A 24,721-nucleotide genomic window follows, 5' to 3' on the forward strand; every position below is an offset into this window, starting at 1 on the left:
AAATAAATAAAATTTAAATTAAAAATAAATAAATAAAGCTCAGTAAAATCACACACACAAAAAAATAAAATAAAAAGCTCACTTTCAAGAAAGCAATTGAAATGTTAGTCATTCTGTAGACACCAAGAGATTTCCTTTTGAGTTCTTAAAATGGCACAATGTGCTTACATTGGTGAGAGTTTTGAATATTTAGGACTGAAAGATTATTGATACAGTTATGGTACAGGAAAAATAGATCATCTTGAAATAACTGTTATAATTCAAGGTAATGAGAAGCACCTGTGGGATTGGGCCTAAACCGACAGTCAGACATCCCTCTCGCAATCTAGGACTGCTGGCTCCTAACCACTCACCTACCTGCCTGATCTCCCCTAACTGCCTTTGCATGACTGCCTGATTGCCCCTAACCCCTCTGCCTGCCTGCTTGATTGCCCCTAACTGCTTCTGCCTGCCTGTTTGATTGCCCCTAACCCCCTCTGCCTGCCTGCTTGATTGCCCCTAACTGCCTCTGCCTGCCTGCCTGATTGCCCCAACCCCTCTGCCTGCCTGCTTGATTGCCCCTAACTGCTTCTGCCTGCCTGTTTGATTGCCCCTAACTGCCTCTGCCCGCCTGTCTGATCGCCCCTAACTGCCCTCCCCTGCCGGCCTGATCTTGCCCCTAACTGCCTCTGCCTGCCTGATCGCCAGGGTCCAGGGTGCAGGTGAATGGGATTCCTGGCTGGCAGGCCGCTGACAGCAAGCTATCCAACAGCAGATTCTGTGAGGAATGGCCCATCCTAGAACAATTATAAATTCTAGGAAGGAAAAGTGGAGTTTTATTTTCTTTTGTTTTAGAACGTATTATTGGGGACCTGACCTTTCCTGAGCGTCAGATGCCATTTCTTAGGCTCATACAGATGAGTAGGAATAGGTATTAGTTGGGGGAAGAGTAAGGTGGGTAGTGGGCAGAGATTAAGGAGTACAGGAATAGCATTACAGACAGGGGAACAGTAAGCTGATGGTTTCAAGGCAGAGAAGAACAAGGCTTGCTCCAAGGACTAAGATGAATGACACTGACATCTTTCCAATTTCTAGAAATATATAGTAATTTTTTTAAAAAATATATTTTATTGATTTTTTACAGAGAGGAAGGGAGAGAGATAGAGAGCCAGAAACATCGATGAGAGAGAGACATCGATCAGCCGCCTCCTGCACATCTCCTACTGGTACATGCCCTTGATCGGAATCGAACCCAGGACCTCTCAGTCCGCAGGCCGACGCTCTATCCACTGAGCCAAGCCGGTTTCGGCTATAGTAATTATTTTATTAGTGTCAACCTTGCACATGATTTTTAACCACAGTTTTCAGGCATGGGTTATGTCCTTTAATTTGTATTTACATAGTATAAATTAGTGACCTTTTCTCTTTTTATCTAAAAAGGAACTACATTAGATTAGAACTAAAACTTTGAGGCTCTTGAAAACATACTTTGCCTTTGCCATGCATGGTTCAGTCTTCTGGAAGTTGTCTTCCAATATTAAATATTTATGTTCATATGACCAAAACACTGACATTTAGGTAATGGATTTAAAAACCTGAGTGTTTGGTGGGAACTACTTGCCATATTTATTTATTTATTTTGTACTGTTCATTATTATTTCCAGATCCTATACACAGATGCTTTTTCTAAACTTTTCTTTAGTGAATTGCTTTCTGTTGTTACAAAATAAAATCATATACCCCATGTTAGTAATAGACACATGGGAATATTATGCAACAGTTTTAGGTCAGAACCTCACTTCTCTGTGCAATTTTCCTTCATAAGTATGGTTTCTGGTCTTTTAATTTTTTAATTGCCGTTTCTGAATTAGTGAAAGAATAAGAAGAATTGTGTGAGAGGAAACCGTATCTTAAAATTGAGATTTTGAGTCACATAGCATCATAAGCAACACTGGAGAATTCACTTAGCTAAATTCTAATGCATGTGCTTTAGCCCCCTCACATTTGAACCAGGTCTGAGACGTATCCTAAGTTTTGTGTTTATACAAGATTCTGTGTCACATACTTCCTGTCTAGAACATAAATTTAGGTAATAAAACTGTTAGAGAAATCCCAGATGTTCTAGTATTAAATTGAAATTAATGTGTTATTTTGGCAGGTTATTCTTGTTCAAGTTAATCCAGGTGAGACTTTTACAATAAGAGCGGAGGATGGAACAATTCAGTGCATTCAAGGTAAGAGATTATTTTTTTGGAAGCCTTCTAATCAAAGGAGTTTTCCTTTATTATTTTAATAAAGTAGAGTGTTTCTCAGTGTCTACCTATGATTTTTCTAGAAGTAAAATTTATCTTGGAATTAAAAAATATTCTTTTCTTTTTCTTTCTGTCAAATAGGGAACCCTTTATGCTGATGTAGATGCTGATATAAAAGAGACAGAGTTAAATACCTCTAGTATTCTATTGACCTTTAAGTGCATTAATTTAACTTGGGAAAGCTTGCAGGTTTTATATATTATGGAATTTGGTAGACCTGAAAAATTCCAATTGAGAATAGGAAGTACTTTTTCAAATTAGATAAAAGTTTAAAAACTATATTGTGGTGCTATCCAAATGATGTTTTTATAGGTAATATTTCTATTAATGACCTATTATTCATTTGTTATCAGATAGATATTAACAGCGTACTCCCAAATGTGGTGGCTTAAAACAACATGTATTGTCTTACAGTTTCTGTGAGTCAGGAATTTGGGCACAGCTTAGTTGTGTCCTATGGCTTTGGACTTTCAAAATGCTAAAATTCAGGTATGGGCTAGAGCTGCAGTCATTATAAAGCATGTCTGAGGCCAGCCTTTTTCAGGCTTGCTCAAGTGGTTATTGGTAGGATTTAGTTCTTTGCAGGGTATTGGCAGGAGGCATCCCTCAATGTTTTGCTAAGTGGCTCTCCATGGGGACACTTACATTCTTGCCGCTGGCTTCATCACAGCAGCAGGTAGAGGGCAAGAGGCAATACTAGGTTCAGCCCACTCAAGAAAGTGGTTTAGACAGGATTGACTACCAGCAAGCAGGAATATTTTGGGGCCATTTAAGCTGCCCACCACCATCCACACTCCACCTCCAATAATTCATGTCCCTCCCATATACAAAATACCCCCTCCCAGGATTTCCAAAGTCTTATTCCAGTATAGCATCACTAGAGTCCAGAATCTTGTCATTGAAATAAGTTCTAAGTGTGATGAGGCTCCTTGGGTAGTTCTTTAATTGGGTACAGCTTGTTGGGCATTTCGGTTAATTTCTAGTTTGTGTAATACCAATGTCTCTTCCCTGTAGTTCACTTTGGAAAGAAATTACTTAGGTACTCTGATCCATAAGGAATTCTGTTGTCGGAAGATCAATCCAGATCTGTATTAACCTCTAAACACTTGTGTTGAAAAGCACTGTTTGTGACGGCTGTTTTTGGTAGTGATTGGACGTATGGTAAATTGACATATAATTGAGTTCACTACTAGGGTATTGATTGGACTGGAGTCTGATCATAGGGCTTATTTTTATTTATTAAAAATATTTTAAATTGATTTTTAGAGAGAGTTGGCTGCCACATGCATGCCTCTGGGCATGTGCCCTGACTGGGAATTAAACTGGCACCCTTTTGGTGCACTGGACAATGCCCAACCCACTGATCCTAGGGCTTGTTTTTAATACCCGGACTTGCTTATCATTATATTAATAAATGAGGGGAAATGCCCTTTGTTTGGTTTTCTATAATGAATTACATGGAAAAGGTTGATTTTTCTATTGCTTTCCATACTGGTGCATGCTGCTTTGTAAGTTCACTACTTGTTTTTGTACCTATATGAATACAAATTTAGGAAATTTGTTTTGGAGAAATGAGTGTATTTTTAAGATTCAAGCCTAATGATTTTTAATTGCATTTAATTTGAAGTGACTTAACCATTCTGTCAGTAATTTCTGCTGATTCCATTTCTCTGGCCATTGTGTCCCTGAAATTAATCTGTGGTGTACTAAACCAGCAGTCGCCAACCTTTCGGACCTCACGGATCACCAGTGAGTGGTCCGCGGACCACTGGTTGGCCACCGCTGTTCTAAACGATTTCAAACCAAACCTATTTTTTTATTGACAAAGAAACTTCAGATCAGAGGGACAGAAGAGAGGAAATGAATATTTTAAAATAGTGGGGGATATAGAATCTTCTGTCTCCTTATAGTACTCTAAGTCACACCAGATAAAAAGTCACTTCACCTGTTACAATGAAGCTGATGTTTACAGTTCAGTAAGAAAGCAGTTGAGCCTCTGGGCATGGTATCATTGGAGCCTCCTGAATTGGCAGGTAAACCGTGTCCCTCTACAACTGAGTATGTGTAACAGAATCTATAAAAGCAAATTGCTGAATAGATCAACATCTATAAAATCCACACTTTCATGCCACCTGCTTTTACTTCTTGATGTCTGGAGTGTGCATGTATGTATGTGTGTGTGTGTATGTGTGTGTATTCGTCTACTTAGCCTCTCCCCCACTTTTTATGCGAGTCCATGTCAGTAACTGGTATACTCTGTAGGGAATGTTGCAAGTATGTTTCTCTGTTCACAGTGGGAGCTTTGTACTTATTCATGATGATACGTGAAGATAAGTGACACTAACACCCCTTCCAGTGATTTCAAAAATGCCTTTGACTAAAGCCATTTATCTTTGGCTTCCCCAGCCTTCCTATTCTTTGTTCTCTTCTGAAAACGCCATGCTATGGTTATCTTCATTTGGGGCATGGCGGTACCTGGGCCAATTAATTGAAATGACACAGGACAGGATGAGAGGGACTAGGACCTGGAATCACATGGTTTGTCAGGGCTCGAGAAGCACTGGGGAAACAGGATGAACTACAGCATCTGGAACTTTGAGTCCAGACCCATTGATGGCCTCTAATGCACAACTGGTGGTCACTCAGCACCCTTGCCCCCGAAAGCCTTCCTTTGACTAACTGCCCTGTGAGTTAGTGAGCCCTTGACTCCAGGAGGGTAGGGCATAACAACACAGAATTTGGGAATGGACAGTATATTTGCAAATTCTAACACAAGTGATGTTATCCTTTCACTGTGATTAACGTCCCTATCATTGTTAATATTTATTCAGCTCTCATGCTATGCTATGTATTTACTCATTCAATGGGTTGATAGGTACACATAAGGCCTGTAGCAGTTAATTCATACAACTAGAGTCACATAGCTGGAAAGAGGCAGTGTCAAGCTTTCATCTCTGGTATGCCTGACTCTCGAGTTTGAAATCTTTATTGCTCAGTACATGGAAGCATGAACTCAAATAGTAGGTCTCCTTGGGCATATGACAAGAGCAAGGTGGGTTCCTGTTCCTGGAATAACAGGATTCTGGGCAGGATACCAGGATGGGTACTGATGGCCAGGATGAGATAGAGATGGTTTGCAGAGCAAAAGTGGATGGTGAAGACTGGGTCTTTATCAGAGTAAGAGCAGGTGGTGTGATACTGGGAGCATTGATTTAGAACTCCTTAAATTATTTCTGCCCCAAGTCAGGATTGGGCCCAGAGTTGGGATGGGCTGAGTGTTCAGATGGGGCTTCCAGCTGCTGGAAGAGAAGGGGTGCAATGGAAGAGAGGAGTAGTACAGTGGGAGGCAGTCTTCTCTGGCCTGCCTTTAAAAAAAGCCTATTAGGAAAATATTGGAAATCCAGTCATATTGTCATGGAAACTCCTGAAAGAAGTTTAAAGTTTACTAGAGATTAAAGTTAAGAAAGCAAAGCTCTACTGATGCTCTTTCCACACCAGTCAGCAGGTGGGGAAGTGGTTTTTGGTGGTGGTGGTGGGGCAGTTGTTGGTGGTGGCTTTCCTGGAAATTTTGGAGTCATACCTATTGTTTACGCCATGGTTGAAACTGTCAGCTTGAGAACTTTGCTATTTCAACACTAGTCAGCAGGTTTGGGATTGATGGTGGAGAGATTAGGGTTAGGGAATGGGCTTGGTTGGGAGCCTTCCTGGAAACTTTGAAATTATGGGTATAATGTTAACCCCTTTTGCTTGTAGTTGAGTTTGTTACCCTAATAATCTTTTCTATAGGACACTTATGGCATCACAAGAAAGACCTAAGAAGCTCGTTGTGATTGTCATGAAAAAGCAGTCTGGAAATTCAAAGCAAATCAATATAAAAAATAGTTACTCTGGGGGAAAAACAAAATTTTGTTTTTATGGGAATGTCCTTGGTGATAATGAAGGAAGAAAAACACAGGAAACATACGATATGCTGTGAAAGCAGATTCATTCTAATGGACTATTTCTCAATATTTTCCATGAAACATGAATCATAGGTCTTGAAGGGGCCACAAAAGGTCATAGTTTATTCTCGCTGGGAGGCTGCATTCTACCTATGGCACCCTAGACAAAGAGCTGATTGTTAGGGGAAAAAGAATCTTAGCAATCAATATGAATTCTTGCCTTTGCTTAAAGTCAGGAATTAATAGTGGGCAGCTGCAGGTCTCTCCCATTCTTTTCATATCCTTGTCTGGGCTGAGGTGCTGGCAGTGCAGCTTTCCTTCCTGCCCACACATGCCATCTTTTTATCTGGGCCATTTCTCTGTTCTCTGTAAAACCTTTCAGCCAAAACAAATACAATACTTCCTTTAAGGCTCTAGTCTGTCTCCTCCAGGAGCCCTCCCGGACCACTGCGTTTCATCCTGACCTTTCTCTGCATTTCTGGGGGAGCAGGTAGAGGTAGCCCTGCATAAAACAGTCTGGCTCTATGTGCAGACCTTTTCTTAGCCCTTGAATTAGACTATGAACTCAGTTGTGACAGGAAACAGTACCCCCCTCCTTATCCCCCAGCACGTAGCCTGATGATAATTACTGACTACTAGACCCTTGACTGGCTGGCTCTGGCATCACATCAAGTGTGATGATTTTTCTTTTAAATTTTATTATTGTCCTGAAGCTTAAAGATGCCTGGTTAGGTGCTTTTGTCTCTCTAGAAGAATTTTCTAATTCAATTACATTGATAATTGAAACTAATCTGTTTTCTATAGAGAAATATGCTTGGAGTCTAAAGAACTTTAGTATTGATCCTATAATAATACTATAATTTTCACTTGTGTTATAAGACTGTTGCATACAAATTGTGAGCCCGAAGAAAATAGGTGAATGTCCTGTGACTCTGTAAAACAGATTAAAAAGTAAGATGTTTGGGAATTACCATTTTTCTAATAAAGAATATTATTTAAAGATAATTACTAATGTTTTTGCCCACAATAATTATGCATCTTTTACGAAGACCATTTACTCTGCTGACTTGTGTATAGTAGGCTGAGACCTCAAAACGATGGGAGAATGTATAGTGGGGGAAGCGTGAGGAGACCCCTCAGAGAGAGATGGCTGTAGTTTATATAAGCCATTAGGACGTGAAACTTTTTCTCTCTTCTGCTTATTCTCCTTAAGCCTTCTTCAGCTCTGCATCTCATTCTCCCCCTTGGCCAGGGAGTGTGGGAACCATATCACTGATGAACACCATGCTCTGCTCCGGGCTCTGTGAATGACCCCATTGAGAGCAGTTCCACATTTCTGAATCTCCTTGTTTGTGTCCCACCTCCCCTCCTTGTATGATTCAGCATCCAGACTGCCACAGGGACCTTAATGTTGCTTTTTTCCTCTCTCATTTTGTACTTTAAGTGCATTTATTAGACTTGTTTGACACATTAAAACACCGACCTGTCATTCTAATAATTTCATGACAGGTCCTAGGGAACGCTCCCTGTCTCTTGCTTTTTGTTTATTGAGAAACTAGAGGCCTGATGCACGAAATTCGTGCCCTCTCAGCTGCAGCTTCGTCTGGAAGGTTGTCTGGAAGGTCGTTTGGCTGTCCGGTCTAATTAGCATATTACAATTTTAGTATTATAGATGACATGAGTGGTGTCATAGCAGGGGTTACAAGCAAAGCAAAGCTTCTATATGGTCTGTTCCTTTAAAGCAGACTGCATATTAATGACAAATTTCTGTTTTACTGGCTTAAAATTCCATTTACATTCTTTTTTTAAAAATATATTTTATTGCTTTCTTACAGAGGGGAATGGAGAATGAAGTCTGTCTTCTAAGGTTGATTGAACCCTTGCCTTGGCTAAATTTACAGTTTTTGCATCAAAAATATTGGGGTGGTTTGAAAGTGAAATTACTGTAATATAAATGTCTTAAATTCTTCTTAATCTTTGCAAACTTTCATTACATTGAACATGTAATTGATTGTTATTTGACTAATTACTTGTAGAAATATTAGTGGAAATATTATTCCTATTACAAGGTTAGGATTTTGAGAGCTTCTTTTTTCATATAAGAAACTGCTTTGAAAATCCATTTCTTTTGCATTTGGAGGGAGTTTGTGAGGGATTGCTAATTTGAAATGTTATTGTGAACAGTTTGGCCTTACTTGAAAAATCACTTAGAATTGAAAATACAAGTCTTTCCCCCAAGCTATCTCCAGTATCCAGCTTACCTTTTCCTGATTGATTCAAAGCTGTATTTGGTGAGAGTGAAGCTCTAACCTGAGAGAGTCTGAGTTTCTAGGAGCATCTGAATTACTATACCAACTTGCACTTTACTATTAAAATATAATCAGGAAAAGGTAAGCTCATTTGATAACTCTTATATGTTAGTTAGCTTTAGGGTAAATTAGTCGCGCGTGCGTGTGTGTGTGTGTGTGTGTGTGTGTGTGTGTGTGTGTTATTGATGAAAAATCATTTTCAGCATTTTGGAGTATACATGACGGTTGAAATATTTGGGGGTTCCATTTTGGTCCCTATGTTTTGGCTTTCCTTTCATACATGACATGCACAGTCATTTGTTGCAAATAGGCATTCTGCATGCTGACCTGATAGGCCCCCTTTCAAACACAGCTTGCTGCTGTGTAACTGGAATTTTATCAGCAGGGTGGTCTCCATAAGAGTTGGTAAATACTGATAGATACAGAGCAGAAGGTCCAGCTTATGGAAGGAGTGGGAGGAAAGTCTGTGATCATATATGCAGCTGTCATGATGGGATTGAGCAATGTTATGAGACTATGTAAAATTAGTGTAAACGGTGTTGTTCCAGGAGGTGTGAAGTCCCTCTCTAGGGAGGTACCCAGTGTGTCTGCTTCTTGCTACTTTTCTCCTTCTGCCCTTCCCAGTTACCTTGGTGGTTTATATCTAGTCTTACATTTACATTATTAGGACAAAAGGTTCACCCAGTATTTTATTGTCAGACTTTCTTTGGCTTTTTTCTCCAAGTAAAGTTTTGGTGATTTGATTTGTTAGAAGTTATAAAGATTATATTTGAATAGTAAAGTGCAAGTCCTCTAGTTTGCTAGCTAATGCTTAACCTTTCCAGTGATGGCGAACCTTTTGAACTCGGTGTGTCAGCATTTTGAAAAACCCTAACTGAACTCTGGTGCCGTGTCACATATAGAAATTTTTTGATCTTTGCAACCATAGTAAAACAAAGACTTATATTTTTGATATTTATTTTATATATTTAAATGCCATTTAACAAAGAAAAATCAGCCAAAAAAAATGAGCTTGCGTGTCACCTCTGACATGCGTGTTATAGGTTTGCCATCACTGTTTAGCCTGTTCCCTTGCTTAAAATGGGAACAGTTGCTAATGTCTACCCAATAAGATTGTGATATAATCGAGTATAAATACTATCATCATCTTCATCATCATCTAGTAATGTACATAGCTTTGCTGATGACTTTTTAAAGAGATGCCCTGATCACTTACAGGCAATGACTTGATTATCCGACTTGTGGAAATGAGTTGATTCTCTAGCCTATTCCATAGCCTATTTATAACAGGCTGACTGTTATGGGGCTGATGGTGATGACAACCGTTCGCACGTTTCAGATGAAGGTTTGTGGGACTGTATATATTGTTAAGATATAGCATTTTGGATAAAACAATGGGTCCACTGTTCCATGCATTTAATTAAAATGGATTGTTTTTGTTTTGTTTTGGTTTTTTATATTTGAAGCTTTATTTATTGATTTTCTTTTGGATAAAAAACAAACATACACACTGAGCCTGAGCAGCCATATTTAGAAAGGCCTTCAAAGAAGTGTTTCTGAGTATGCTTTCTCTTCTTTAGGCCTTGCCTTTTACAATTAAATTCCATAATTTTAATTTCTATTTAATGCATTCTGCTCTTAGGCAGTACTGAAGGGAGTAAGGCAAATTGGTAGGATCATTATGCATCTGGGAGTGAGATTGCCTGGTTTAGAAATTCCCTGCGTATTAGTTGTAGATCATAAAATTAGTTACTTTACTTCTCTACATCTCAGTTTCCTTATCTACAGAATTGTAATAACAACATAGGTCTTGAAGGGCTGCTATGCAGATTAAATTATGTATGGTGTAGAAAGCTTTTGGAACAGTGTGAGTCATTGTAAGTATCCAATAAGTAAAAACCATTATTAGACTTCAGCCGTTATAGCTAGACATCGAAACACTCTTCATTTTTGTCACCTGTCCTTTTAATGCAGTGGTTCTCAACCTTGGCTGCACATTAGAATCATCTGGGAATCTTTTTAAAATCCTGATTTCTAGACCTCATCCTCAGGAGATTCTGTTTCTTTGTTATCAGGTGAGGCCACAACATTAGTAACAAAGAAAGAGAATTTCCGGAGGATGAGGCCCAGAAATCAGGATTTTGAAAAGATTCCCAGGTGATTCTAATGTGCAGCCAAGGTTGAGAACCACTTTTTTAATGCATTTTAGGAAAGTCTATGTGAACTTGAGGTATTGGTTAGGGTGCTTTTGTTTTTTAGATGTGTTCACATTTTAGTCATATTACTTAAAGATTAATATATTTAAAAATTATGTGATGGGAATTTAGCCCCTGTAGCCTTTTACCTTTCAGGCTTGTTAAACAATGATTAAAATGTCATCTCTGAAGGTATCACTGCTTGGGGTTCCTTAAATGTCACAGCTCTTTGCATGTCAGATAATTCAGAAGAGCTAACAATGTCATGTTACCTCAACTGCCTGCCACATTTTATTTCACAGCTCATAGTCTTTTCCTTCTTGTTTCATTCTTTCTGCATATTTTACTCTTGTTTTTACACTCCGAACTTGAAAATTTCATGTTAGAAGGGTCTTGAAAGAAGTCTGTCTAGGGTTCTTCAATGGTAGGGGTCAAATCTCAGTGATCTTTGTATCCCAAATGCCTATCCAGCATCTATTTGGTGTTCAGAATAAGGGAGTCATTTCCTAATACACTGCTAAAAATTCATGTCAAATGGTGGGAAATTTTCTTTAGTTAACTCACAGAGGGTTTTTGTTTGTTTTAACTGCACTTAACTAGTCAAATTTGGTTACTTTTACTCTGAGTTCCTCAAATTAAGACATTGCAACTGTGCTTAAGTAGTTAAATTTGTCTATTTTTATCCCTCAGTTCTTCAAATTAAGATAATACATACATGAATGTGTTTCTAAAAACACATGCTAGTTCTGAAGAGGTCCACTATATGGGTTAGTCCTCTTACCTGGAAAAGCATGAGGGATGATGATTATATTCATTCTTTTGTTAACTTTTTTCTTCTGTGAGGAATAGTCTGGGAACACCTGGGAAAATATTTTTTAAGGCTATTTAACAGTAAAAGATAGACCAGCTTTATATTTATCTTTTGTATTATTCACAAACATCTTAATTTTGAGTACTCATTCATATTTTAATGAGTAATCAATGTTTTCATGCAGTGAAAAGTTATAGCATTTATCTATAGCAGTAAAGTTTCACTAAAAACTGCCAGATCCAGAAATATATAGAGTACACTTTAAATTGTAAAGGAGTCTGGTTACTGGATTAAGTGGAGTTGATAGGGTACATTTTCTCTTTCTTCATCATCTGCGTAGACTGAAAGGGTGAGGGAGGTGGAAAGACAGGTCACAGGGAGGGGCAGGAAGGAGGAGAAGAAAGCTGGGAAGGGCAGTGGTGCTGGGATGTGGAAGTGGGAACAGAAATTAGAGATGTTTAGCAGATGCCGAGGCTTGCTGACCAATGGGACACACATTGAAGAGAGGGAGCAAGTAATGGGCACTAGATAAATGGTTGTAGATTTCCTTAAAACAGGTGGAATTTGGTCTTTCAGAAAAATATTTGTCCTTCAGTGTAAATCTTTGTGAGTAAACATTTTGTGCTCACTCTATCCTAATTGGACAAGCATTAATTAGGATTAACAAAAAAGGATAAAGAAGGAAAACTTTAAAAAAATAAAAAAGGACTTTTTTTCCCCTGCTTGTCAAATTGGGGGTTGTTTCCCTAAAGGAGAGTTTTTAATGACTTGGGAGGTGTTTTGCACACTATTTTTGAGGATGTGAAGACAGTTGGATAAAAGGGGTGTATGTTGTAATATTCCTTTCTGGCCCTATCTAAATATAGTGAATCCTCACTTAACATTGGGGATAGGTTCTTGAAACTGTAGCATAAGGACTTATAACAAAACCAGTTTTACCATAGGCTAATTGACATAAGCATAGTTAAGTTCTTACAGCATTTCATTAATGTTATAACAAAACGATAACTGAACGAAACATTTTTATTCGAGGACCTGCTCTATGAAGAGAACTGTCCTCAGAATCGCCTGCATCAGTGACTTTCATTTATGACATTATGGTTTGGGGTTCTTTGAATGTACCTGCATTTCTTCTGTGGTTTGGATGTAATTCCATTCTCCAACTTTCCCCTCACACTTCTTTTGCAATTTGGAGAGAAAAGTTGATTTTTTTTTTTTCTCCAAGTCTTCAAGTCTTTTGGTGGCTGGGTTAAAATGGAGGCATACCATAATTTAAATGTAACGCCTTTCTGGACACTTTATATATTGCAGTGTAGAGCCAGAATTAACACTGTTTTTGTGGTATGATTCTGGCTATAGGAATTTCCACATTTTCACCTCATTTAAAAATCTTCTAATTATTAGCTATAGTTTTTATTCTAAACTGACAAGAGGGAAGGAAGAAAAGTCTTTGGGAATAGGAGTTGGTACATAAAAATATAAAAATATAAGCATTATCCTTAGTATTCTTTTGAGTGAATGTTAGTCTCTGTTAGAGGAATGACTAGATATATATTTATCTGCTTTATTTTGCAGTTTTCATGTAAGTGGCTACACACTCATACACCTATCTCATGTAAATGTCAGATTAAACTGTTTACTTGATCTTGAAGTGCCAAGTCTTTAAGAGTTGTCCAGAGTTGGATGATTTTGGGTATCCAGGATTGGATATTTTAACATAGAGTTAGTGAGTATTGTGCTAGATATAACAGTGTCAGTATATGATGCCTGCTGTATGTACCAGGATATAAGCATTGTGGACACAATGAGCACATTGGCACAGCTAGAATTTAACTTGTTTCTCCTATTAAGGAAGAACAATCTTTGTGAGCTGTGTAATCAAACCTTCATACTTACATTGTCTTGGAGTATAAGTATGAAATAGTTACAAAATCTTAATAAAATAAAGCAATAGCATGGTTTGTTATCCCATAAATTACATGTCAAGATCTGAGATTAATTTGGGTAACTTATTCTTAGTTAATGATCAAAACAGTTCTTATTACTATGGGTCAAGTATTTGCATCTTGAACAACATAGTTCTTGCATCATATGCTTAAGGTCAAGAACATCTCTAACATCTCAGAATTTTAAAGCTGGTTGTAATAACATAGTGGCTTGTAATTTGGGCACATCAGATTTATCTGGGGAACTTTAAAAAGCTGCACAAGTTGATCTCCAGGCTAATTGTAGGAATTGTCAGATTGGAGGGGGCGGTAAGGCGTGACCTTTGAAAAGCATCACAGGTAATTCTAATAAGCAGTGGAGACTGAGAATTTCTGGTTAACCTAACCCTCAGGAGAGCTCCAGAAACTCTCATGGTGTGCTTTTCCCAGAACATCACACTGCACAGGCTGCCCGCATGCTTGTGTCTGTTCATCCAGGTTAGTCTTCTTTGGGAAGTTTTGCAAAGCGCTCAAGGATATTTTGCCTCCTATTCATAAACATATTAAGTAAACTCTTTGTGATGGTTGTCTTTATTGAACCTATTAATTAAAATTGCTCTTCAGTTTTTCTTACAAACTTTCATAAGCAATAAATGGGGGTCATCAAACAAATTTGAGTTTTCTTCTTTCAGCAGAGTACAGGTTTATTTTCCTGTCATTTCGATGTAAACACAGTAGCTCACATATTGTGAACTAATAAAATTTAGAGTTGATTAGAACAGGTGAGACTGTGCAGGCAGATGGAGTTAAAACAGGTAGATGAGAAAACAGCCATGTTACAACTTGCTGCTTGCTGAAGCTGCTTTTAGCCCTGCTTTCACTTGACTTTATAAATAAAGAATTGGGCTGGGACTATTGCTCCCCTCTTTGTTCCCTTTGTAGATCCAGCCTGGTAACTTGAATGGCGGAGATGCCTAGGAAACAGCTTGGTGCTTGACCCAGGTGGTCCCCACAGAATGCCGGAATCAAGGGCATGACATCCATGTGTCAGACACTGACAATTCCCAGTAACTTTTTTAAAAAATATATTTTATTGATTTTTTACAGAGAGGAAGGGAGAGAGATAGTTAGAAACATCGATCAGCTGCCTCCTGCACATCTCCTACTGGGGATGTGCCCGCAACCCAGGTACATGCCCTTGACCGGAATCGAACCTGGGATCTTTCAGTCCGCAGGCCAACGCTCTATCCACTGAGCCAAACCGGTTTTGGCAATTCCCAGTAACTTTAGCGTGGCTCAGAATCACCCGGAGGGCTTGTTAAAACCCAGATTGCTGCCCCTCTCCCATTTCTAATTCAGGTTTGGAGTGGGTGGGGCCTGAGAATTTGTAGTTATCAGAAGTTGCCAGGTGATACTGATGTCCTTGGTTCTGGGACCAAGCTTTGAGAACTGAAGTAGGAGATTGTGGGCTGAGGGGCACTTGTAAGAAAAGGGGACTTAGAGAAATGGTGCCCTTAAACAAAAGAAAAACGCAGAATTAAGTATGGTCACAAAATGGACAAAGGGAAAAAATCCATGTATGTGTAGAAAATAAAAAAGGATAATGGTTTAAATTCTTTGTTATATGCTCAAAGATAGAATCTTTTTCTTTATCTGAAAAATTTCCCCTTTACAGTCTTTTAGTTTACATCTAATTCAATTGCCATTTTATCAGAAATTCCTTTTTCTTTTCTGTGCCTGAGTTCCCACATAATGAGAAAAAAACTATGATTGCCAAGGATATCCTAGGGATATTTTAAAGTTTAATGAATCGTATTTTGTAGTATAGAAGGGGTCACTGAATTAGGAAACATGCAAATATGAAAAATATTCTAAACAGATAAAAGAATATCATACACTGTATTCAAGTAATAAACAAGTACATTGCTCCTCCCCAGTCAGCTGGGTGATAGTAAAGAGAAAGACAAAGGGGGAGGATAAAAAGTAGGTGGGCTCATATGGAAGTTGGCTTCACTGTGTCAGTGGTTCTCAACCTTCTGGCCCTTTAAATACAGTTCCTCATGTTGTGACCCAACCATAAAATTATTTTCGTTGCTACTTCATAACTGTAATGTTGCTACTGTTATGAATCGTCATGTAAATATCTGATATGCAGGATGGTCTTAGGTGACCCCTGTGAAAGAGTCGTTCGACTGCCAAAGGGGTCGTGAGCCTCTGGGTAAAGTATTCTAAAGAAACAGGAAAGTTTTGAAGAATCAAATGGGGGAAAGGAAGTGACTTATAATTCAAAATAGATAGGATTCTACACCAGCAAGGATCTGGAGCAGAGGAACATTGCCCATAGAAAAGAGGAGAAGTTATCCATGAGAGGCAGTTAGGGGTAGTGAATGACTCTATAGTAACGTGGAAAATAGGATTATACATATTATTTTTTTTTCCTCCTATGGACAGGGCACCATTGTAGAAATTTAGAAATTTGTGCCCTGTTTTAAAAATCTATTTTAAGGGTCAAATTGTTGAATTCCAGACCAATTATTAGTAATTAAATTTACAGCTCTTGAGGAATCTTCTCATGTTCTCCTCTAGAATCTATAGCAGCCGCGGGCAAACTACGGCCTGTGGGCCGGATACGGCCCGTTTGAAATGAATAAAACCAAAAAAAAAAAGACTGTACCCTTTTATGTTATGATGTTTACTTTGAATTTATATTAGTTCACACAAACACTCCATCCATGCTTTTGTTCCGGCCCTCTGGTCTAGTTTAAGAACCCATTGTGGCCCTTGAGTCAAAAAGTTTGCCCACCCCTGATCTAGAGTCTAGATCAGTGGTTCTCAACCTTCCTAATGCCACGACCCTTCAATACAGTTCCTCATGTTGTAGTGACCTCCAACCATAAAATTATTTTTTTGCTACTTCATAACTGTAATTTTGCTACTGTAAACAATATGTAATTATATATGTGTTTTTCGATGGTCTTAGGCCAGTGGTAGGCAAACTGTGGCTCACGAGCCACATGCGGCTCTTTTGCCCCTTGAGTGTGGCCACGAAGTTTCAATCGCACTGTACATGCACGCCGCACGTGGTATTTTGTGGAAGAGCCACACTCAAGGGGCTGCAGTTTGCCAACCACTGTCTTAGACGACCCCTGTGAAAGGGTCATTTGACCCCAAAGGGGTCGTGACCCACAGGTTGAGAACCACTGGAGATGATTTCCCTTGCTGTTATGTGAGTTTTCATTGATCATTTTAATACTCATTGCACCTGTCATGCTGGTATCAGCAATTAACATTCTTTAGAGGTGAATAGAATGTCAGCTTCCAACTCAGATGAAACTCAAGAACAACAGGTGCATTCTACCTGTTTCTTGGCTATCACCAGAGTAGTCAGAAGGCAAGTAATTAACCACAAAACAGACTTTTGAGAAAATGAGACTCTTTAGAATTTGAGCCAGAGTGCTGAAAAGTAGCTCTGGGTAATGTATTTAGGAGACATAGGAAATGGCTCAACATAAAGTGCATGATAGCCTTGCTGATCTGACCTCTTTAAATTTATTTCAAGCCCGTTTCCCTGTGTCAACAAATTTTAACTGTACACCTTCCGCACACCTGTTTTGTGCAGTTTTTAAAAAATTGACTTAGGTTCACACCAAAGGTCTTTGGACTTGAATTCATACAATACAAATAAGCTGATTATATTGTTAATTTCTCTCTTCCCTTTTGAAGGAAGAAACCTGACAAAACTTACTGGGTTCAACTAGAGGGAGAGCGTCTCCTGATGGTGGTTTAACTTCCTCTCCATTCAATCTAGTTTCATTGATCAGGGCCTCACTTTTCTCACTTCAGAATCAGAGGATTGAACCAGATCATTTCTAAAATTCTTCATGTCTCTCAATTTCTTTTTTCTCTTGCACTTTAATTCATGAAAAGACCAGAATTTTACTTAAATAGGTTCAAGTGAGGGCAGATTTCAAGAGCTTAATTATCTAGGTTGTTTATTTGAAACTGAAATGTTAAATGATCATTTAGGGCTCTTTAGGTACTTCATTAATTTCTCTAAAATTTTATTAGCATAATTTAATCTTGAATAGTAACAAAAAAGGGAAAGAAAATCACCGATATGTATTTTTTTCTTGTTTTAATAATAGTTTTTTTGATGTGTCTGTGCAAGCCAGGTGCTTTGCATTACTTGTTGTCAACCTTGGCTGCACAGCTGAGTCACCTGGGATTTGAAAAAACAACAACAATGCTTGGGTGCCTACTTTCAGAGATTTAGATGTAATTGGTACTGAGTATATTTTTAAAGGTAGACTTGGCATATTTAGTTTACACTGCATTCAGTAAAATATTTGATGGGTTTGATTTTTATGGCATCCAATATTTAGGATATTGAATTATTTGTGAATGGAAAGAAATCCTAAAAACATGAAAAGTGATACTTGCTCATCCCGGTGTACTGCCTGAGCTGAAGGATCCTGATGTCCACCTCTTATCCATGAACAGGATAAGATCGCCTTGTTGCTTGTCTCATCTATAAAACAGCACACAGACTTGTCCTGTTTGCGATGCTTTCATAGGATCATTTGCTATCATTCTATTGATTCTAGTATGCCATTGATTTTTTTTTGAAAACTCATTATTTTCTACAAAAGAGAAAACACTATCAATTAAACTGACTTGCCCTGTACTGTAAGCTGCTTTCCTTTTTTAGGAGATGTTAAAATAAGGAAAAAGATTACATGGAATCAATGAAATACACTAATTTAGTTTTCAGTTTCTCTTTCAGATTTAATTAGGTCTTGAAAATTACAAATCAATTTGGGTTTTCTTTATTTGTGTTGCATAATCATTTTGTGTGTGTGCATGTCTGGGATAGCTTATTCTCTTCTCAGTTTTAAAATATGACTAATTTGCTTAAACATTAGCCCTTCTAAATATGCCCTGGAGGATTTATATGCAAGTCATAATCTTGTAATGCTCTTTGTTAATTTTAGCTTCTCACCAAATGTCTATGTCTCATTATGCCAACAGGCCCATTTTTTTCTATATATGTACGTATGCATACATATAAACACATACAGTGTGTTTGCCAATGTTGCCACTTGTGTCTGTTCTGTTATGTCTAACTCTCAAAAAAACTACATTTTGGGTTTAAAAATTTTCAAGGCTCTTCTGTTGTTCATCTGTGTGTCAGCTGTTGCACTATTATCCTATTAAAAACAACATAACCCAATTGAGCAAATTTATCATGTGCTTCTAACACTTATATGGAAAATATTTAGTTTCCTTATTCTCTTTTACTTTTTTTCTTTGTGCCTACAGTGTTAACCAAGAAATACATTACCTTTGGATCTAGACCATGTTCCCTAAATACTTCCCTTATATAATTGCGAATTTAAATTTGTTCCAGATGTACACTCAGTATATAAAATTTGGTAGTTTTAATTTTTGAGATGCTTTTAAAGATTTATTTTAATTTATCAGGCTATTTTTTTTTCATGGATCTATGTAAAGTCTGTGCTAGGCAATTAAACTTGGTTTTCAGTAAATTAATAGGTAGATGAATCTAATATTTTCTATCTCCCCCATTAAGGAGATTCTGTTGAGAATCCACGTAAAGATTCTCAATCTGTCTGAAGACCAGGTTTGATAAAGTGACTGTTCGATCAGTTGTGCTGTTGGTGTTCATTTATATGAGTGGTGGAAAATGAAAAGGATTACCTTTTACATCATTGAATATCTAAGTACCTTGATTTTGTCTTGGCCTTTAGTTCCTCCTCATGGAAAAGTTCATGCAACAGCTACGTGTCATCTCCCGCCCTGTGTGTTTTTCTTCCTTCTCTGGTTTGCTCCTAATGCCTTCTTGGAAGGTACATGTTCCCGTTTGCACTTGGGTTTGTGTGTGCTTGGGGGTAATTAACACCTTCTACCTACCTGGTAGCTCAGTGCCTCCCAGAAAGGAGCAGACAGCCTTTGCTGTGTCTGCAGTGTTGGTGTTGTGTTATTCTGTTCTCCATCCTGGGTCTGTCTCTCACTCGGACACCCTCCTTCATGTATGAGCCACTCTCCCTGTCTTCATCTCCCTTCTCTCCTGTTTCTTTTATTCATACCCTCCACAGGAAGGGATGTTTTCTTTAGGAAACCTGGCATTTTGGAGAGAGAAAGATTTGATTTTTGGGCTGTCCACTTTTAAGAGTGGAGGAGGAAGTTATCAAGTTAGGAGGCGCCTGAGAAAAATCACATTTCTTCTTTATACAGGCTCCCTGGTCTACTCTTGCAGCAACTTAAGAAACACTTCCATATCCCCATGCATAGGAGCCTTACTATTTTATTGTAGCCTGTTAATCTTAATCATGTTGGTTTACATGAGCGGGATTTATTTTGGAACTTACCAAGCCAGCTACATTAAATATGGTATTGTCATTTACTGCGTGTTTCTCTGTGTGGGGGGTGATTCTTGACATGAATCCATCCTGTGAGATATCATGATGATATCTGGCATGCCTTATTTGTTTACTGTTACTGTGTGTGTTTATAAGAGAAGAGACCTGTAGTGATGCCTTTGTGTGTCTGCCCCTTAGGTCAGGTTTTCTGTCCTGACTCAATGTGGGTCAGGCTGAGATTGGTTGGTTGGATGTGCAGAATTTCCTCTGTCGGACTCAGGAGCCAGAAAGCCACGATGAAGTTTGAGTTGGCTTGTGGCAACCTTTTCCAAATATGAATTTGGATGCAGTACAGAAAGCCCTCTAAGAAAAGAAGGAGAAGGGAGACCAATAACTCTCTAGCTGGAAATATTTGGGAACATTTAGAAATGGGGAAACTCTAACCCATAGCGTTGGGAGTCTTCCCTAGGCTCGGGCCGCGTCGCTGTGGCGCTCAGAGGCCAGCCTTTTTTTCCAGGCTGAGCGCTCCCTTCACTCGGGAGAAGCCATAGAGCACCCTCTGTCCTGCGGGTGCTGCACGCTGACTTGCTCCAGACAGTATTGAATGTGACCTGGCAGCCAGTGCTGTTTCCTGCAGACGTGGCCTCCCACAACTGAGCAGAACAGAGCCGCCTCAGTGTGCTGAGGAAGGAGCGGGAGGGCATGAATCACCAGCGGGATAAGGAACAAATTAAGAGGGGAAAGCGCCTCGCTGTTCAGGTTTCCTTCTAGATAGACTTAAAAGACACCTTTTTTATAGGAAGGGAGGAGGAGGAAGAAAAACAGGAGTGAAGAATGCTGCAAGAATCAAACAGTGATTTGCTTGGCCATAGGAAGAGTTTCTTATCAGCAGGAGTTACTTTTGGGGTGAGACCCAGTCTGCCGCCGACATCGGAGAGGATGCTTTCGGAGGCCAGACTGGGCTGCACGGGCCACACTCTCGCAGAGGTTGGTGGGAGGACGAGATCCCAGACATCTCCTGCAAGGCAGACATTAAAAAACAAAACAGAACTGGAGTGTGTATCTTGATGGAACAAGTTCTCTCAGCTTGGTAGGAACTGGAGAAAGAACTGTGAGAAACCGTTCAGGAGCCAGTCGTGTTGCGTGGTTCTCCCACCAGTGGATCAGCGTCTAAATTGATGCTCAGGGTTGGCTTGTGTTTCAATCACTGCTTGGTACTTGGAATTTGTTGATTTGAAAAGGTCCAAGTACAGCTCCTTGTTACCTCTGATAGCGCCAAAACCGGCAAGCTATCATGGAATGTTAGAGTGAGCTGGGACTTCAATGGCTTCATCTGTCTTTAAAAGTGATTGTAGACCCTTTTTTTCAGTCAGTCTTACATGGAAGCCCACTCTACCAGGCAGATGTTGGTAGAGCTGACCGAGGGCCTGAGGCACACCTGCTCGTATTTCTCCTGGGAGTGGCCCTTCAAACTTTCTCCCCAGCCACCTTAGACCCCTTGTATACGTATGTTGTAAAACCACTGATCTGATCCCCCACTCTCATATTATATGTGAGGAAGTTTTGCCTCTCAGGTAGGTCAGTTTGTTAGGTAATATTATAATATTGTAAGTGCCTTAGCATAAAAGTTCCTTTATCTGTCTTTTGCTTTTGAGCCTTCATAATTTCTGTTAGCTGTTAAAAAAGCCTTCCTGGTCTCTCTGCCACCAAACAAATTCAAGTGAATTATATAAATAAATGATACACCAGGAATACTGGTTACACCGTGTGCCAGAAGCCACTCAGCAATCACTTGGGGATGCTGCAGCAGTAAAGAAAGTGAGGGTCACACTGCTCGGCCATCTCCAAAGCAGAATCCTGGATGCAGGTGCTCACAGGACCTGAAAGGACCAGAAAACTGAGAAAGTTCTTCCAGTCTCTGTGGCAGAGGCCCTCCCCATTCTCTCTATTGCCTTGCTGGGTATTTGAGGATCTTCTTTGACTGAGTTCTCTTGGTAATTTTCCATACCCAGTTTCTGTAATTTAAACCAAACCTAAAAATAACCATGCTTAAAAAGTACGGAAGGCTCTTCCTTTCAAACGTGTATCCTAGATTATGGAACAAAACTGAGGCAGATCTAGTTATAGGGCTTCATTCCGGGTTCAGTATTGGATTTCCTGCATAGCTCTCGGGTCTTGTTTGTAGGTGGACTTGGACTTATAGGTTTTGAAAATCATTTATGTTGGCCATATTTTCCAGTGTTTCGCCTTCCCTGCAAGCCACTTTCTCCGGTTGCTCCCCAAATTATTACCCTCAGCTCAGTAAACAGAAGTTTTTGCTCATAACATGAATTCTCAGGAAAAAGCAAGCAAGATACAAATGGAATGGAGAAGATGGGATATTAAATGTGTAATAGGTCTACTTATATTTTCAGTAAAGTCATCTGATTTCCGTTAAGGAGGTTTTGATTTTTATAGGCTATGCAAGGGTGACATTAGAAAACTTCTCAAATCATTTATGGTGTTTTATTGCTGCTGTTGTAGGCTGGGTTTACACTTTGTGAAGGATTAGAAGGGGAGAACTTTTACCTCTTAATCCTGTTTCATTGCAGAAGTGCTGTATATGTAATGATATGCCTTTCTCTCCTCAACTCATTCTGGGGGAAAAAATAACCAGAGACTCTTTTTTTTTGCAAATGAGTAAAACTATTTCTTGGTAAAACTATTCTTCAAATACAACTGTGAGTAGGAAGCCAAGGCAGTGGGGGGATCATTCTTTTGTGTGATGGTAATGAGATAATTTATGCATTATAAATTTTCAGGACACTCTTTGTTTAAATGAAACTTCAGAGTCCTTGCAAAGCCACATTACCAAGTCTTTCTGTTTTATTAAAAAAAGGGTTCATTAATTTCATATGTTCTGCCACCAATTGCATAAACTAATACAATTGTTTTGAATAAAAGAACTTAAGCCGTCATTTGTTTGGTGTCTTGACTTTTCTCCTTTTCTTCCCCAAATATAACTTGACCCAATCTGGTTAAGAGTTGCTTTTGTTCCCACCATTAGCCACCCACTCCGAGTGGCAACTGCCAACTGCAGTTCAACCTGGTGTTGGAGGAAGGTAGGAGGAAGTGTTAGTTAGGGTTGAGTGCAGAATCATTGCCTGAAGACTGGGAGGCTTATAGCAGGCAGGCCTTACTGGGGCTGCCAGCACAGACGGGCACAGGAATTTCCGTTATACTGCAAGAGGGGGATGAGGAGGCCCGAGGGTGTCACACTGCCAGCCAAGATTTGAAGGCGTTTTTGTATTGTCTGCTGATTGAACCTGGAAAGCCTTACTGTGGAAGGGATCTGTAGTGACAGAAAATGTCTGGTGCCGACTTTTGAATTTTTTTTTAGATCTCATTCTCCAAAGCAACAGGAATTTATTTGGTTAAAAAGCAACTAATTAATCTGATCTTGATGTGGAAATGAACCATATCAAATTCCTGGTCAAATCGCTTTTCCTTGTAGAATGTTTGCTTAACCTTTTGAGGAGTATTTCATCAGATTCTGGACTATAGAAAGTTTATCTGTCCTCAGTATTCTACTCTACCTGGTGGCATGGCTATTGTTCTAAAATGCTCTTATATGTAAACCTAATTTTGTCTACAAATAAGAAAAGTCACCTTTACAAATTGATTATAAAATATTATAGATATAGTGTGTAATTTAATCATACACGCAGTACCATATACGGCATCATTCTTGAAAAATACTTGGCCATCTGGTCCCATTTATCTAAAATGAAATACCCCTCTTTTTAATTCATATTAAACTGCCAGCTAATATTATTATCCTTATTTAAAACATAAGGAAACAAAAGTTTAGAATGGCCAAATTACGTATGCACAATAGTAAGCAGCAAAACCAGAATTTGAACTTCAAAGCTCCTGGTATTAAACTTAAAAAAATAATTGTAAACTCACAGGAAGTTGGAAAAAATGTACAGGGAGATTCTCATGCATCTTTAACCCAGTTTTAATTAATGGTAACATCTTGCATAACTATAGTACAATATCAAAACCAGGAATTAACATTGCTACAATCCACAGAGCTTATTCACATTTCCCCTGCTTTACACTTACTTGTTTGTGTGCACGTGTATAGATTTATGTAGTCACTACCACAATCAGGAACTGTTCTATCACCAAAAGGCGATATCTCCCACCATTCCTAACCTTCAGCAACCGCAATCTGTTCTCCATCTCTATGATTTTGTTTCTTAAGGAATATCATATAAACGAAATCTTACAGTATATAATTTTTTGAGATCCAGCCAAATTATATGTACGAATAGTTCCTTTTTATTACTGAGTGGTATTCCATGACATGGGTAGTCAGAGTTCACCTGTTAAAGGACATCTGGTTCTAGTTTTTTGCAATTACAAATAAAACTGCTATGATCACATGTGTACAGGTTTTTGTGTACACATTTCTCTGGGATAAATGCCCAAGAGTACAATGCTATGTTGTATTATAATTGCATTATTTAATTTTATAAGAAACAGCCAAACTTTTCCAGAGCGTCTAGACCATTTTACATTCCTTCCATCAATGTGTGAATGATCTAGATTCTCCTCATCCTTATTAGCATTTGTTCTTATCACTAAGCAGCTATAACTCCTCCTCCTATTGTGCCTCCTCCTCCTCTTCTTTTTTTTATAGTTTATTGATTTTTTACAGAGAGGAAGGGAGAGGGATAGAGAGTTAGAAACATCGATCAGAGAGAAGCATTGATCAGCTGCATCCTGCACACCCCCTACTGGGGATGTGCCTGCAACCAAGGTACATGCCCTTGACCGGAATCGGTCCCCAGGCCAACGCTCTACCCAGTGAGCCAAACCAGC

The 24,721-nt window shown here is 38.9% G+C and overlaps 1 protein-coding gene across 1 annotated transcript in view; it reads left to right on the forward strand.

Moving 5' to 3' along the window:
- The window catches only part of FNDC3B (fibronectin type III domain containing 3B), a 269,959-nt gene that overhangs the window by 26,616 nt on the left and 218,622 nt on the right, over positions 1-24,721 (forward strand). The window contains exon 3 of the mRNA XM_015564176.1: positions 2,138-2,213. Coding sequence (XP_015419662.1) covers positions 2,138-2,213 — 76 coding nt within the window. The remainder of the gene's footprint in view (positions 1-2,137; positions 2,214-24,721) is intronic.

This window comes from Myotis davidii, unplaced genomic scaffold (genome assembly GCF_000327345.1).
Source record: "Myotis davidii unplaced genomic scaffold, ASM32734v1 scaffold115, whole genome shotgun sequence".
Classification (NCBI taxonomy): domain Eukaryota; kingdom Metazoa; phylum Chordata; class Mammalia; order Chiroptera; family Vespertilionidae; genus Myotis; species Myotis davidii.